The sequence below is a fragment of the Chanos chanos genome, chromosome 4, assembly GCF_902362185.1.
Source record: "Chanos chanos chromosome 4, fChaCha1.1, whole genome shotgun sequence".
Lineage (NCBI taxonomy): Eukaryota > Metazoa > Chordata > Actinopteri > Gonorynchiformes > Chanidae > Chanos > Chanos chanos.
Genome location: NC_044498.1, coordinates 10802754 through 10816826, shown reverse-complemented (window position 1 = coordinate 10816826; position 14073 = coordinate 10802754). Strand labels below are relative to the sequence as shown.

General features: G+C 41.0%; 1 protein-coding gene across 1 annotated transcript in view; it reads right to left on the bottom strand.

The window, feature by feature from the left end:
• Positions 1–1456: 1456 nt before the first annotated feature.
• gphnb (gephyrin b) overlaps positions 1457–14073 on the bottom strand; it is a 65374-nt gene continuing 52757 nt past the window's right edge. The window contains exons 9-22 of the mRNA XM_030771219.1: positions 11338–11380; positions 10567–10704; positions 7396–7488; positions 5310–5365; positions 4915–5034; positions 4583–4641; positions 4302–4455; positions 3799–3920; positions 3600–3687; positions 2951–3024; positions 2757–2821; positions 2245–2348; positions 1860–1956; positions 1457–1590 (exon numbers count right to left, since the gene is read on the bottom strand). Of these exons, the coding sequence (XP_030627079.1) occupies positions 1457–1590; positions 1860–1956; positions 2245–2348; positions 2757–2821; positions 2951–3024; positions 3600–3687; positions 3799–3920; positions 4302–4455; positions 4583–4641; positions 4915–5034; positions 5310–5365; positions 7396–7488; positions 10567–10704; positions 11338–11380 (1347 nt within the window). The remainder of the gene's footprint in view (positions 1591–1859; positions 1957–2244; positions 2349–2756; positions 2822–2950; positions 3025–3599; positions 3688–3798; positions 3921–4301; positions 4456–4582; positions 4642–4914; positions 5035–5309; positions 5366–7395; positions 7489–10566; positions 10705–11337; positions 11381–14073) is intronic.

The following is a 14073-nucleotide window of genomic DNA, read 5'->3' as shown; positions in this document are numbered from 1 at the left end:
CATTTTTACCAGCATGCTTTGGTTTCATAAACAGTTGTTCAGCATGTATAAACTTAAACTGGTCACTCTGTATCCAGCAGGACTATACTGGTCTGCATTTAGTAGAAAACTTGGAAAATATGAATTACTGATACAATTGCCATTAAAATTATTTTTACAATGAATGAAATGCCCATTCACCTGATAACAATGAGAGTATGTAATGGCCATTCTTAACATATCACAAACACAAAAAGGAAATGGTGATAATCAATCATACATATATGTAGATATGACAGTAACACACACCTTATATTTTATTTGTAAAGAAAGACACTCCACAATTGTATTTTTTATATAATGATCAAGGATTTTATTATCATAGTCTCTTTCATCAGTTTCATATCATTACAGAAAATGTTATAGTACAGAGTTCATCAATTTCTCCTCATTGCTTAGTAATCTTCCTTAGGAGTGCTGGTCACATATATCTGTACAATATGGTTCTTACTTCTTTATTTTGTTCTGTACATTTTTGTGTAGTCGGTTAAAAAGGCTGTCAGCACTGAAATAAGCTGTTTTGTCTTTTTTTTTTTTCCATTTCATTTTTAAAGTTATTCAAATAAAAGATAGTTTACCCGTTGACTCCTCCCCCTGGGGGACTGGGGTGGGGCAACACTGGGTCAGGTGATTATAAGGAAGCTTCAGGGATTGGGCGGCCAGGCCTGTGTTCCCCCCAGCACAACCTTGTGTCCACCCACACTTTTGGCACTGCGCACATAAACAAGACTCACGAGATAAACAACAAGCAAAGCTCTTTGTGAAGCCATAATGATGCATACTAATGGGAGGAAAAACAAGTGTCACCTCTGTGACACTTGAGACAGGAAATGTCACTCTCTCCGAAACCACGCAAAAAATCGTATTATCGTCATGATTTCCCTGTTTTCAAAACAGAGATTCATCATTTATTCATTGATTTTTTTTTTAAGTAAAGATGAGGAAATAATAAATTTGATTTTTTTTTTCTTCTTCTGGCAGGCACCTACTGCGGTCTATTAAAATGCTACAGCTATCGATAAGGTTTAGCATTGAACACACAAAGCAATTGCAATGAAAAGAACAAAGTTGCCTAAATATAATGATAATAAGAATAATGATAATAATAAGAAGAGTAATAATAATAATGATAATAATAATATATTACAGAATAAATCTCTTTTTATATTTAGATTTTTTTTGTTACTTTAAAAGTTATATTTTCTTTGTTTGAAATACTATTATCTTTTAAATCAATATTTCTCATATGTATCTAGTTTGTGATCAAGATGTTGACTATACTTCAACGTTATCCAAATCAATAAAAACTAGCTGTGCCGTTGCATATTACAGAGAAAGTCAATGATATGTGGACATGCACCGTGAACCACCCCTCACTCTGTGGTCTTCTCTCCTCATATGTCCCCATTTGATGCCATCATAGCCGTCCAATCACCATGACGTCAACCACCTCACCCTTGTGCAGCTCCACGTATTGCTCTGTTTTGGGAGGTAGCATCAGGAGCCCATTGGCACTGCGCATGCTCATTAGCCTGCTGCTCACCTGGTTCCCTGGGGGAGGCAGAGAGAGAGAGAGAGAGAGAGAGAGAGAATATGCTCATGAACTGTATGCAACATTTTACATATATTATTCTGGCTGGCATATAATTTGTGTTAATTTGAATTGTGTTCATTTGAATAATTTGAATTTGTGGTCAAGAGGCAAATGATACAATACACTTTTAAACTTTAATTTGTAGTGTACACACACACACACACACACACACACACACACACACACACACACACACAAACACACAAACACACAAACACTTGTGTACCTGTGCTCTGTGCCCATGGCAGTGGCTCCTGGTGATGCCATGTTAAAATACAACGGTGGTACTCTGGGCGTGGGTCTAGCTTTACATCACAGGACAACTACAAACAAACACAGTGAACAGGGCAATGACCTACTGTCCATGGGATCTTCACAGCGCGAGGTCACAGACTCATTTAAAAACTCAACTCTAGCACTAAAACAGATTAATACACAGCGATAAGCACCTCATTTTAAACATAATCCCGGCTTTAGGAAGTCTGCACCAACATTAAAAAAAAAAAAAAAGTCAGGATTGGTCACGGGGTTCCCATTATGGCACAGTTGCTGTATATTTTAATACTCATTACCTCCCTTTTGAGACTTAAACAGGGTGCCCTCATTCTTACCCTGGCTTTGATGATGGTGGGCCGGGGGTCCAGGATCCCCTGCATCTTCCTCAAGGCTGGGATGACAAAGAGATTACACGTGACCACCGCAGACACAGGGTTCCCTGGGATGGAAAAAAAAATCAATGTCCGTGATCGAAGATGGGTAAAAGAAGCACTGGCCTTAATATCTGTTTCAGGTTGTGTTCCACAGAAACTCATGTGTAACCGCTGTTAAAGAATGAAGCGGTGCATCTGCTAAAATAGTAATAGCAATTCGCAGTGATACAAAACAATACAGTATTTCATGCTTCCTAAAGTAAGAGTAAAGTGGGTTTGACAAATGAAACAGACATAGCTGCCAAAACTGGTAATCATCAAACACCATCATGAACGTTATAGCTTACGGGATAATGTTGTATACACTGAAATAAAGTGTAGACAGACACACGCACACACACACTCTCTCTCTCCCTCTCGCTCTCACACACACACACACAAACACACACACACACAAACCCCATGGGTCCTACCTGGCAGAGCGAAAATAAGTTTGCGAGCACCATCCATGTCCAAGGTGGCAAATGTCGTGGGGAGACTAATGAAAGGCAGATGAGAATGAAATTACTCAGTGTGACCAATTGTTCTATCAGTGTGATTAAGCTTTTTGTCCTTCCAATCATCTGTCCATTAATCTATTGATTCAGGTGTTTAGGTATCTAGTTACCCTGGTTTCATGAAGACACGACCAAAGTGGATCTGAGCATGGAGATCAATATCAAGCACCTGCTTTAGGTAGTCCTGTCAAAACAGAAGTAGATTAACTTTTTCATATCCACTGGAATCAATCATATCACACACCCCTACTACAGTTTCAGTGGCAGTTTGCTGATATGACAAAGAAGCAAATTTGATTACAACCTAATACTATGTTATACGTTTGTGGGCTATTCAAGACCTATCCCCAGGGTAACATGTGAAACTTCTAAGCCAATCAGTGACATGTAGAGATGGTGCAAACAAGAACCAGCATGGCATTGGGTCTTGAGGACCTGGGCTAAATGTTTCGAGTCTGGTTGGTCATCTTAAACCAATTCACTGCAACAGTCTAGTAATTCATCTGATGCCTAACATAAAGTTGTCCACTAGATGTCAGGATAGCACTGTATTATAACAGCTATGTTGAGGGTGAAATTTGCTCAGCTTTGGTAACACTGTCAGTGATCTCCATTTGGATGATTTATAAACATGTTACTATGCTTTACTGGTAACATGAACTGTTATGGAAATGAGACGTCATCAAGCCAGGTTCTTGTTTTCTCTGTATATTTTTGTAGAGCCCCTGCTCTGATAAAAGATGCATGAAAATGCCATACCTTCTCCCCCATGGACACACCTCCTGAAGTGATGATGACGTCGGCACGGCTAATGCCCTCATTCAGTGCGTTTAGAAGGTCGTCGGGACTGTGGAACAACACCAAGGCAACCGTTACCACAGCTATACTTAACGTCAAGTTGACTGAAGGCCTGTCTTAGGGAATAAGACATTTGAATAAATGTCTCCTTAACACTCACTTGTCCCCGACTATACCCAGGTTGATGGTGGGGTAGCCGTGTTCCTGGATGGTGGCGAGCAGCGTGGAACGGTTGGAGTCTCGGATCTTCCCAGGGTGCAGGTCATCTTCTGGGTTGAGTAACTAAGAGGCAGAAAGACGACTCAGTGTCATATGCACTAAAAAAAGCAGAAGCGAGGGACAATTTATATCGCGATAAAATCTAAAAGATGGGAGAACCGTTAGAAATATCTGAAAGATACTTAGCCTTTGTGTCACTCCTTCAACTACACAGGGCTCATGCTTTCATGATAACAGCTTAAATGTTGCTTTCAGGTACACAGGCCAGACAGTGACAGGATCAATGACAGTTTGACAGATGGTCTCAGGTTAAATGGTGACATCAAGGTTTGCTTGATGTGGGGAGCAGAGATAACTTTGCGTTTCTGTTTTTCTGCTATGAGTATGTGTGTGGTGTGTGTGGTGTGTGTGTGTGTGTGTGTGTGTGTTTGCTGGAGCTCTCACCTCATTGCCTGTAGACATGACAGCCACCACAGGGAATTTTTGCACCTCCACCTCAGTGACACCCACTGTAGCCAGCAGGCCTATTTCAGACGGGCCCATGTGTGTGCCTTTGGCCAACACACACTCCCCACGTTTAATGTCATGACCAATAGGCCTGTGGGGCAGAGCAAGTTTAATGTCTCTGTCTCGTTCACACACACATAGTAACACATACACACACACACACACACACACACACACACACACACACACACACATAAACACATGCATACAAACCTCACCTGATATCCTGTCCTGGGCGTGCTTGCACCAGGATACGAACCTCCAGTTCTTCTGTACCCTGAAAAGTGGGAGAGAAAGTGTTTCAAGATGCAGGAATTACCAACACAACTTAAAAAAATGACTGCACTGAAAATAAAGTACATGTGAATTTATCCACGGCAGAATACATGGCAAACGTAGAATACAGTTACGCCCGTGTTTTGAGTTTAAAGTTATAACAGATATGGTATATCTATTATATCTGTCTTATCAAGTTAGTTATAAATCATGAAACTAATCATCTATTACATTGTGATAAAACATTAATAAGATGGTTAAAGTTGAAACGTACATCTTCAGATTCACGGAGCAGTTCGGTGTCCTCCACCTGCACGACGGCGTCGGCGCCACAGGGGATGGGCGCGCCCGTTGTCACCCTCATCACCTGGCCGGGCATTACTGTGTGCGTAGGCTAGATGAGCACGGGAGGGGTCACAGGGACAAACGAAAACACACACACACACACATATGGGTCTCTACATGTGCCGTGACTTTAAGACCTTTCTAATGATCAACAGGGAAAAAAAAAGATGCAAATAACGAATGATTGTATGATGGTCGTGGAAAATGAACTTGGATATAAACACTGTCGTACACAGGCAGCACTTACTGAATGGTTCATGCATACACGCATACGCATACACACACACACACACGCGCGCGCACGCACCACGCGAAACCTTTTACCTGTTCTCCAGCCTGTGACTCCCCGATTATAAAGCGGTCCCCGGGTCCGTCGGCCGCTGGAAAAGAACACACACAAAAACACATGCATGACTTACACTGCATTGTGCAAAACTATGGATCTGACTAACTAACTAACTAACTAACTAACTATCACCTGTACTTGTGCATTCATTCCAAATGTACTATTTTCATAACATGATAGGATTGTTATGTTCTTATCTTATTCCAGGATTAAAATTTGCGATCTCTGCTTTCAAACAACACAACCCTGTCATCGACAAATTATTTAAATTTAAACTGAAGCAGCTGAGGAGTCTGTTGGTGCCTGTAGATGTGTCTATACCGTAAATTCTCAAATAAAAACCGGGTCTCAAATTATAGCCAGGGTTGCCGCCTGTTTGTACAAATAAAGGCCAGTTAAAAAAAAAAAGCCCAATAAAATACAGAAAGGCGCAGGGGGTAATTTCATTGTATTTTCAGAGCATTATTTACATCAGAACAACAACATACAGTAATTATGCTCACCACTCTGTTGCTATTAGTTTCACTTTTTAACAGAAATACCATACCGATAGTGTTCTAACTCGCATTGGATTGTAGTCACTTAAGAGTACGTGTGTTAATGGCCCGTTGTTAGTATTCAGAGACATCACTGCCAAAACTCTCTCCTTCCTATTTCCTATGCGTTATTTCATTTTTCTATGAGTTATTGCATAACGGCACGTCTTAACGGTGCTCGGAAAAAGTCACGGAAGGGAAAAAATGTCTGATTTTAGATGGTGTAGGTACGATAGAGACATGTCGGCCGATGAGCTGGAAACAGAGGAACAAATTTTACCTTTAAAGCTGACATTATTTCAACCTGTTCCCGTTTATCCTCCTTGATTATCAATAAAAGAAATATTTCACAGAATAATCAACACTAATCGACGTCAATATAGTAAATGATATAGGCTATGGGCTATATATACAGGCTATATACGAATAGCGGGTATATCCATTAATCCTTATAGTACAAATTAGAAATTATACATTAATAAAATATTACAAAATACATTAGTATAAAAGGGCTAATCATAAATAACGGCATGTCTCTTTATAGCCTGTCTCAAATAAAGGCCTGGTTCATTCTTCAGTTGAAGTAAATAAGGGTCCTGGCCACTAAGTGAGAATTTACAGTACGTGGGTCTGTACATGCGTGTCTGCATGTGTGCATGATTTACAGTATTATTTCTGAGTTGACAGGCTTCACCATGTTATACTATGGTACATTTCGCTACGTACATGTAAAACACGTATCCTGAGCGAGCAGGTAAGGTAGATATCCCAGAGCGGCAAACTGTTTTTGACGTAAACTGCCAGGGAAAAACCCCTGAAAGGCTGGGGAATACCGGATGACAAGCGAATGAGCCTTTCTCCCCTCAGAGCCTGTTCAGACAAGGCTGTGAACTCCACATGACTGATCCTGTGCATATGGATGCTTGACAGGCCAAGTGAAGCGCATGCTAACCAGGTTTGTCATAATGCTTGCCAAAACAGAGGCAGTCGTCAAAGCGGATGACATAACCATGACTTAGCCTGACTGAGAGGGCTCTATGTAACATGGCTGGGGATGGAAGCTAATAGTGAAGTTAGGCTGCTGACTCATAAGGATCTAAAGACATAGGCTACTGATTCACAATGGGCTAAGAGACATTGTCATCGCTGGAAAAAAACCCCCCAAAAAACAGACCGAGAAACGGAGAAAAGAGCATGGCTTAAAGTTATGCAATTTTTTTGTGGTTGGTGGTGGTTGTTGCTCTGCAAATGGGGACAACGTTCCTCTAAAAAACGGACGGTTGTGAGTGGAGTACTGGAGTTGTTTCCTACCCACACGTTACAGAACTCAATCTCTGAATATGTAACAAAGGATGTTTTAGTTTTAAGTATCCTTTTTATGCAAATATATTTGTGTAACAAACAAATCACAAGGGTTTTAGGGGAAAAAAAGCCTGGTCATCCACACACACACGCACACTCACACACACACACACACACACACACCCCTGATCTGAAGTGTTTCTGAACTAATGCGTGTATTACGTACCTCTTACAGCATAACCGTCCTTAACAGAGGCAGGGAAGGGAGGCAGGTTGTCTTTGGCATACACGTCCTGAGCCAGAACTCGACCCATTCCGTCTGGGACACAGAGAGAGACAGAGAGAGGGAGAGAGAGAGAGAGAGAGAGAGAGAGAGAGAGAGAGAGAGAGAGAAAAATATATTGCTCTTTCCCTTTTTAAAATGGCCATCAACAACATCAATATACCTACTTAATGACATAAACTATATGCAGCGGCAGGTGCCACGCATGAGTTTGTCAGAGAGAAAAACAGAAAAAAAAAGTGAACGAGAGAGGGAGCATGAAAAAGTAGGGGGAGGATATAAAAAGAGAAAGCATAGACGGAGAAAAGCATGGCAAAGAAGGAGTGTGTGTGTGTGTGATTCAGACGAAGATAAGAGATGACATTTGCTGGAGGTGTGCGTGAGTGTGTGACACTGCTTATTAGTGTCTTCGCATCTGACTCACCACCTGATTAAACACATATACACATACATGTATGCGAGCACACACATACACACACACACACACACACACACACACACACACACACAAACCCACACACGCATGCACGCACGCAAGCACGCATCTCCAATCTCTTTGTATGCATTGTTTCTCAAAATGAAATGGACAATAAGTTAATGTCTTGGCTGATAATTAAATAAGTTCATGACTGTTGGCATTTGTGGTAGATGTAGCTTGGTTTGTGGGTTTGGGTAGAAGTTTAGTGGTCTACACAATGTGCAATTAGCAACATGTTTCTTAAAAAAATTCACACACCTACTTTGAACTTTTGATGGGATGATAAGATAAAAAAAAGATCTTTAGGTGGAAAGGATTAGAGCGCACAGAGAGGTAATGAGAGTGAGTGAGTGAGTGACTAAGAGAGAGAGAGAGAGAGAGAGGGAGAGAGGGAGATGCAAAAAGAAATGTAGAACCATAGATAACGAGATAAGGAGAAAGAGATGTTCTCAGAGAGAGAGAGAGAGAGGGAGGGAGAGAGAGAGAGAGAGTCTAGGTAAGAGTGAGAAACCGTGGGAATCTGGTAACTAAGAGAGACGTTAAGCCGCTAAAGGGCTAAATATAGACTCACTGCTGCGTTCTTCACTGATTATGTTGGTAGGTACTCAAGTAATGAGCTGAACTGAAACAATGATATCAGTGCACAACACGCTAAAGCGAATGAGTCAGTCTAAAAGATGCTATTCCAGATACCCACTTGTTTACCTGCTCCATTTTGCTTTTGTTCAGCGTCTAATAACTAGCACAACTATTTTCTTCCTGGATATGAGGTCCTCTAGTCAAACAGCAGCCCCCCCCCCCCCCCCCCCAACCCTCATTAATTTGTCAGCGTCTGTCTGTCTGACTTCAGCTTCTTGTTAATAAAATCTGTACTGACACTGTAGTAAATGAGAAAGCTGAATTTGAAACAAGCACTATAATTATGCCTCACATGGAGAGTTGTGTCAGAAGAGGGAGGTATCTGAAATAGAACAGCGTACCGACCGCTGTCTGGATGTACATCAGTGCAACTGATCTGAAGTCTAGCTATAGAGAACAGTTTTATTTTGCCTTTTTTCTTCCTTTAGGATTTTCATCACAGTGGCTAAGTTCTGAGGAACATAAGCATTCTTGTTTCTGGAAGCTATGGGATTATAAACTAAGATCTGAGCTGGGTAACCCTTGGTTACATAGACTCCGATTGTAGTCATCTCTAAGCATCCTAAGTGTTAAAATGCTGAAACTTAAAAGCATGTTCAATGCATCAAATGCGTACTAGCTGAGTTTTTTCCCCATTAAATATAAGAACACACTTGGGAAAAGAAATGACAAATGGTGAATTTAAAAGCAGGTTCTGAAGAAGGCAAATTTCATCCAAACTAAGAATATGTACTGTATGTATGTGTATTTTATTTCACCAAATGAACTACATTCTGTCTATGGATTCTGTCTTCCGTTGCTCCGTAATATATGTAACATAATCCATCTTTGTTCAGTAGGTTATAGTGCGTTCATATGATTATGCTGTGCTATTTTGTCGACAGTGTTGAGATCAGGCAGATGGAGTTTGTCATTGACTATTTGAGAACTGTGTGTTTTCTTGTTTTGTTAAGGCAGGCTCGATCTCCCGGCTGTTGAGATAAAAAGGAGCAATCAGAGACTGTGAAAATGTTCTACAGTAAAGAGCTGTGTGCATATTTCTGTTTGTAAATCAGCTCTTATTCCGTATGTCCCATAGCCGTTGCATAACAAGAACAATAGTCAAGGGACAGTGACAGAGAGAAAAAAAGATTAAGGAAGAAAGCACATGCAAGAGAGAGAGGTAGAGAGACAGAGAGAGAGAAAGAGAGAGAGAGAGAGAGAGAGAGAGAGAGAGAGAGCCAACTGAAACACCCACTCATGGTCAGTCCCTCACCCTCCCCTCCGAATTCTTTCTTAAACCAATACACACATACATACACACACACGCACACACGCACACACACGCACACACACGCACACACGCACACGCACACACACACACACACCCACTCTTCCGCTGACTCAGGTGAATGGACAACAGAACAAGAACTAAAAATGTCTGTTTTCATAAAACAGCCCCCAAAGAATTTCAGTCTTAAGCAAGTGATCAAAGAAGCACAATTTTATAAAGAAGGAATCGGGATGCATACATTAACAGTTACTAACACGCTAACAGTTTTTCTCTTAGTCCTAAAAAAATAATGAAAGAAAAAAAATCTCACACTCTGCTCCAGCCTCCTGTCCATAACCACACCAAAGCCCACTGTACCGCTCAACAATTCCATTCAAAAATATGACAGTCGTGTGAGAGAAAAAACACACATTCATCCTGCTACTCTTGCTTCTGTGGTGACTGCTTTCCTAACTGTATTAAACATCATTGTTTTCAATGCTCTCAGTAAGCTTAGGTAAGTAAGAAACCTGGATCTGCTTCAACTTCCAGTGCTGACTGAGTAGATGTCTTAATCATCTAAGACATATGTTGATTTCAGCATGTGGTCCACTCCCCCCCCCTCCCAGTCCTCCCCCAACCATCACTGCGCCTATTGGCCTCATGACAGCGTGGAGTGTTATGAGAGTCATAGAGTGAAGAAATGGAGTTGTGTATTTGCTGGAGTGTGAGTGCATGTTTTTACCTCTATAATTGATTATCTCAGTGCCCAGGACTGGGGTCATCTCCAGCACAGTGATGAAGGCCTTGTCCATGGAGGTGAGGGGGAAAGGGGACATGCGATGTCTTCGCGCCACTTTAGTGATGTCCACCGCGCTGTGACCTGCACAGGGCGACAGTGTCACACCATGGATACTTAACATACAGATTTTGACTCTGACAACACACAGACACACACACACAAACACACATAAATACCATCCAACTAATGCTACAACAACAATGCTACGATCTATATGCTGTATCTATGTGTGCTGTATTTAGGGACATAGATAATACGCACATATGTTAGGCAGACAAACACTCAAGGGCTTTCTGGGATTATCATATATTGTTTTTGTTCATGTATCACAAGATAAAAGACTGATATTTAAACCCATATCTTGATTCCACATCATGATAATCAAAATGCATTTCTAACAATAACTGTCTAATAATCACCATGGTTGAGGGGATAAGCTGATGGTGTGACAAATTTATAATCTCTTGCTGTTTCTTTCTCTCTCTCTCTCTCTCTCTCTCTCTCTCTCTGTCTGACTATGACAAGTAGGCGGAGAGAAGAAAAGCAAAAAAAGGTGTTTTGACATGCCATGACCCAATTTTCTGTCATTTTAAATGCACATATGCACCTCCCTCAGACTCCATACTAGACATGTGAGTAAGAGCTGTAGGCACCACACACACACACACACACACACACACACATACACACATTTTTATGGTGAAAGCAACTCACTTGCTCTGAGGATATTTTCTTTGCTGCTGCACCGTGACTGCACCTGCACATAAACAGTTAGACAGAAAGAAGGAAAAATATGGGAAAAGATAAAAATCGGAAAAACAGAAATGAAAGGAAAAAACAGTATAGAGAGGAGCAATGAATAAAACAAAACAAAAAAAGAGAGAGAGAGAGAGAGAGAGAGAGAGAGAGACAGTGTCTCTCATACGAGAGAGAGAGAGAGAGAGAGAGAGAGAGAAAGAGGTAAGCTATGTGAGATAAAAGAAATCCTTAGCATAAGTGAGATGTTCACACTATACAAAGCAGAAAAAGCAATGAGTGGAAAATGTCATATTCCACTATGTCCTTTACATGTCTAATTGTTTTATGCATATGACCCTAAGATTGGAAGTCATGACATCTAAGACAAATGAGGAGCCTGTTTTTTTTTTTTTTTCAGAAAATAGTCCAGCAAAACTTGTTAATAGTGACAATCTGAGAACAGCTTACAAACACTACAAAATAAATCAATAAATCAAAAAGAACCCAGAGACCCTTGGACTAAGTATGCCTTTCCATAAGAGATTACCCCCCCCCCCCCATCTTTGCTTGCAACGACTCCTCAGCTAACCCCTCCCACCCTTTACTACTGATCTCAGGTCAGCTTTCTGACCTGAATATTTGCTTTTAATGATGTCACTTAAGAGTCTAACCACTGCTGTCTCCGTGTCCTATGTTTGTTCTGTGGGGGAACTGCTGGGTATGAGTCAGTCACACAGTTAAGAAAAGGGGTGAAATAAAGTAGGGGGATGGAGTGGTATGGCTCATCAGACTTAAGTTAATAGAGACATGACAGGATGCATCTAAACAACCACAACTAAAAAGGCGAGCACAAAAGAAAGCCACACAACTGTAGTATATATGGAAATCAGCCACAGAGACGTTAAATGGCTACAGAAAGCTAGACAGAAGAGGAGAGAAGAGAAGAGAAGAGAAGAGAAGAGAAGAGGAGAGCAGAGAAGAGAAGAGAAGAGAAGAGAAGAGAAGAGGAGAGGAGAGGAGAGAAGAGAAGAGAAGAGAAGAGAAGAGAAGAGAAGAGAAGAGAAGAGGAGAGGAGAGGAGAGAAGAGAAGAGAAGAGAAGAGAAGAGAAGAGAAGAGAAGAGAAGAGGAGAGAAGAGAAGAGAAGAGAAGAGAAGAGGAGAGGAGAGGAGAGGAGAGAAGAGAAGAGAAGAGAAGAGAAGAGAAGAGAAGAGGAGAGAAGAGAAGAGAAGAGAAGAGAAGAGAAGAGCAGAGAAGAGAAATGCACTTGGTTGGAAGCCATGGCAATAATCCAGATTAGCACCAGCCCACAAACTCATACAGATCACCAATAATACAAAGCGATAAGCCACAAGAGTCAACATTTATACTCTAAACGCTGTGATACACACATATATCTGTCACATTCATTATATAGTAAATGTTGGCAATATTCATACCATGCAGTTGCTTCATGAACAAAGCAACTGCATAGCTTTTCCCCTTCAAGTCAGGCCGAAAATTATATCACCACTTTCCTTCCCACTGAGTTTAACAGAGAGAGAGAGAGAGAGAAAAAAATAGAAAAAGGAGAGTGAGCGAGCTGAGAGATCTTGATTTGAAAGGTTCAAACATACTGAGCTCTCTGTTGCTTGAATATTTATGAAAAGTTCACGAGATAGTCCTAAAAACTACGATGATCTCATTATTAGTTCCAGATTAAAGACTGCGACTGTTGGTAAATCCAGTGGACATTCTTACGTGACGGTGCACTGTATGTTTGAACTGTTTAAAATGAGCCTAGGGAAAGCTGGAGAGAAATTAAGGCAGCCAGAAAATGATAGAGATATAAGTAAAGAAAAGAAGAAAAAAAGGAGAAGAAAAGGCAGTGAAGCAAGGGACAGAGAAGAGCAAGCACGGAACGCAGCCTCCACACGCAACAAACAACAGAGAAAGGAGGAGAGACGGAGAAAGAGATAGACAGATAGATAGAGAGAGAAAGAGAGAGAGAGAGAGAGAGAGAGAGAGAGAGAGAGAGAGAGATGCGTGTGGAGTTGGCTCCTGAGGGTTGGGGATAGTTACTCGAGAGCTGAAGGTCCTATGGCTCCGCCCATCATCTTTAAGCACCTCCAACCTACACTGGAGCTAATGGAGATAAAGTTATCAAGCATCAGTCCATCAATCCCAAGCAACCGAAGGAATAATAAAAAAAAAAAAAATTCAAGAACACATGAAATTGAAGGCAACTAAAAGGACAGCCCGAAGCCAAAAAGGAGTGCGAAAGAGAAGTTTTTTGTATAGGGAAGTAAAACAGATAAGGGAGGGATAGAGAGAGAAAAGAGATAGAGAGAGACAGGTTCGGTAACACTTCACTTTGAGGTGCGATGATAAGAAGTATTTAAATTCTCAGTAAGTGGCAGTTTATAAACTGTCAATAAACTGTTTTAACGTGTTCAAAAAAAAATGTTTATCAGCAATATGAATATATATCTCTACTGCCAAGGCATATGTTGTTTAACAAGCCCCATGACCTTCAAACCAAGGTCAAACAAGTCAAAAAATAAAACAAAGTGACTTTGCATGCTTTGCGGGATTTAGACACTGAAGTCACCAAAAAGTAAAGCCTCACTGAAATATTTTGTTTCTGGTTACAGCAGAACAGTGTCAACCGGATAAAAATGAAAGGTAAGGGAAAGCAGGAGGAAGTGAAGCCAAAAAGAAAGCGTGAGACAGGA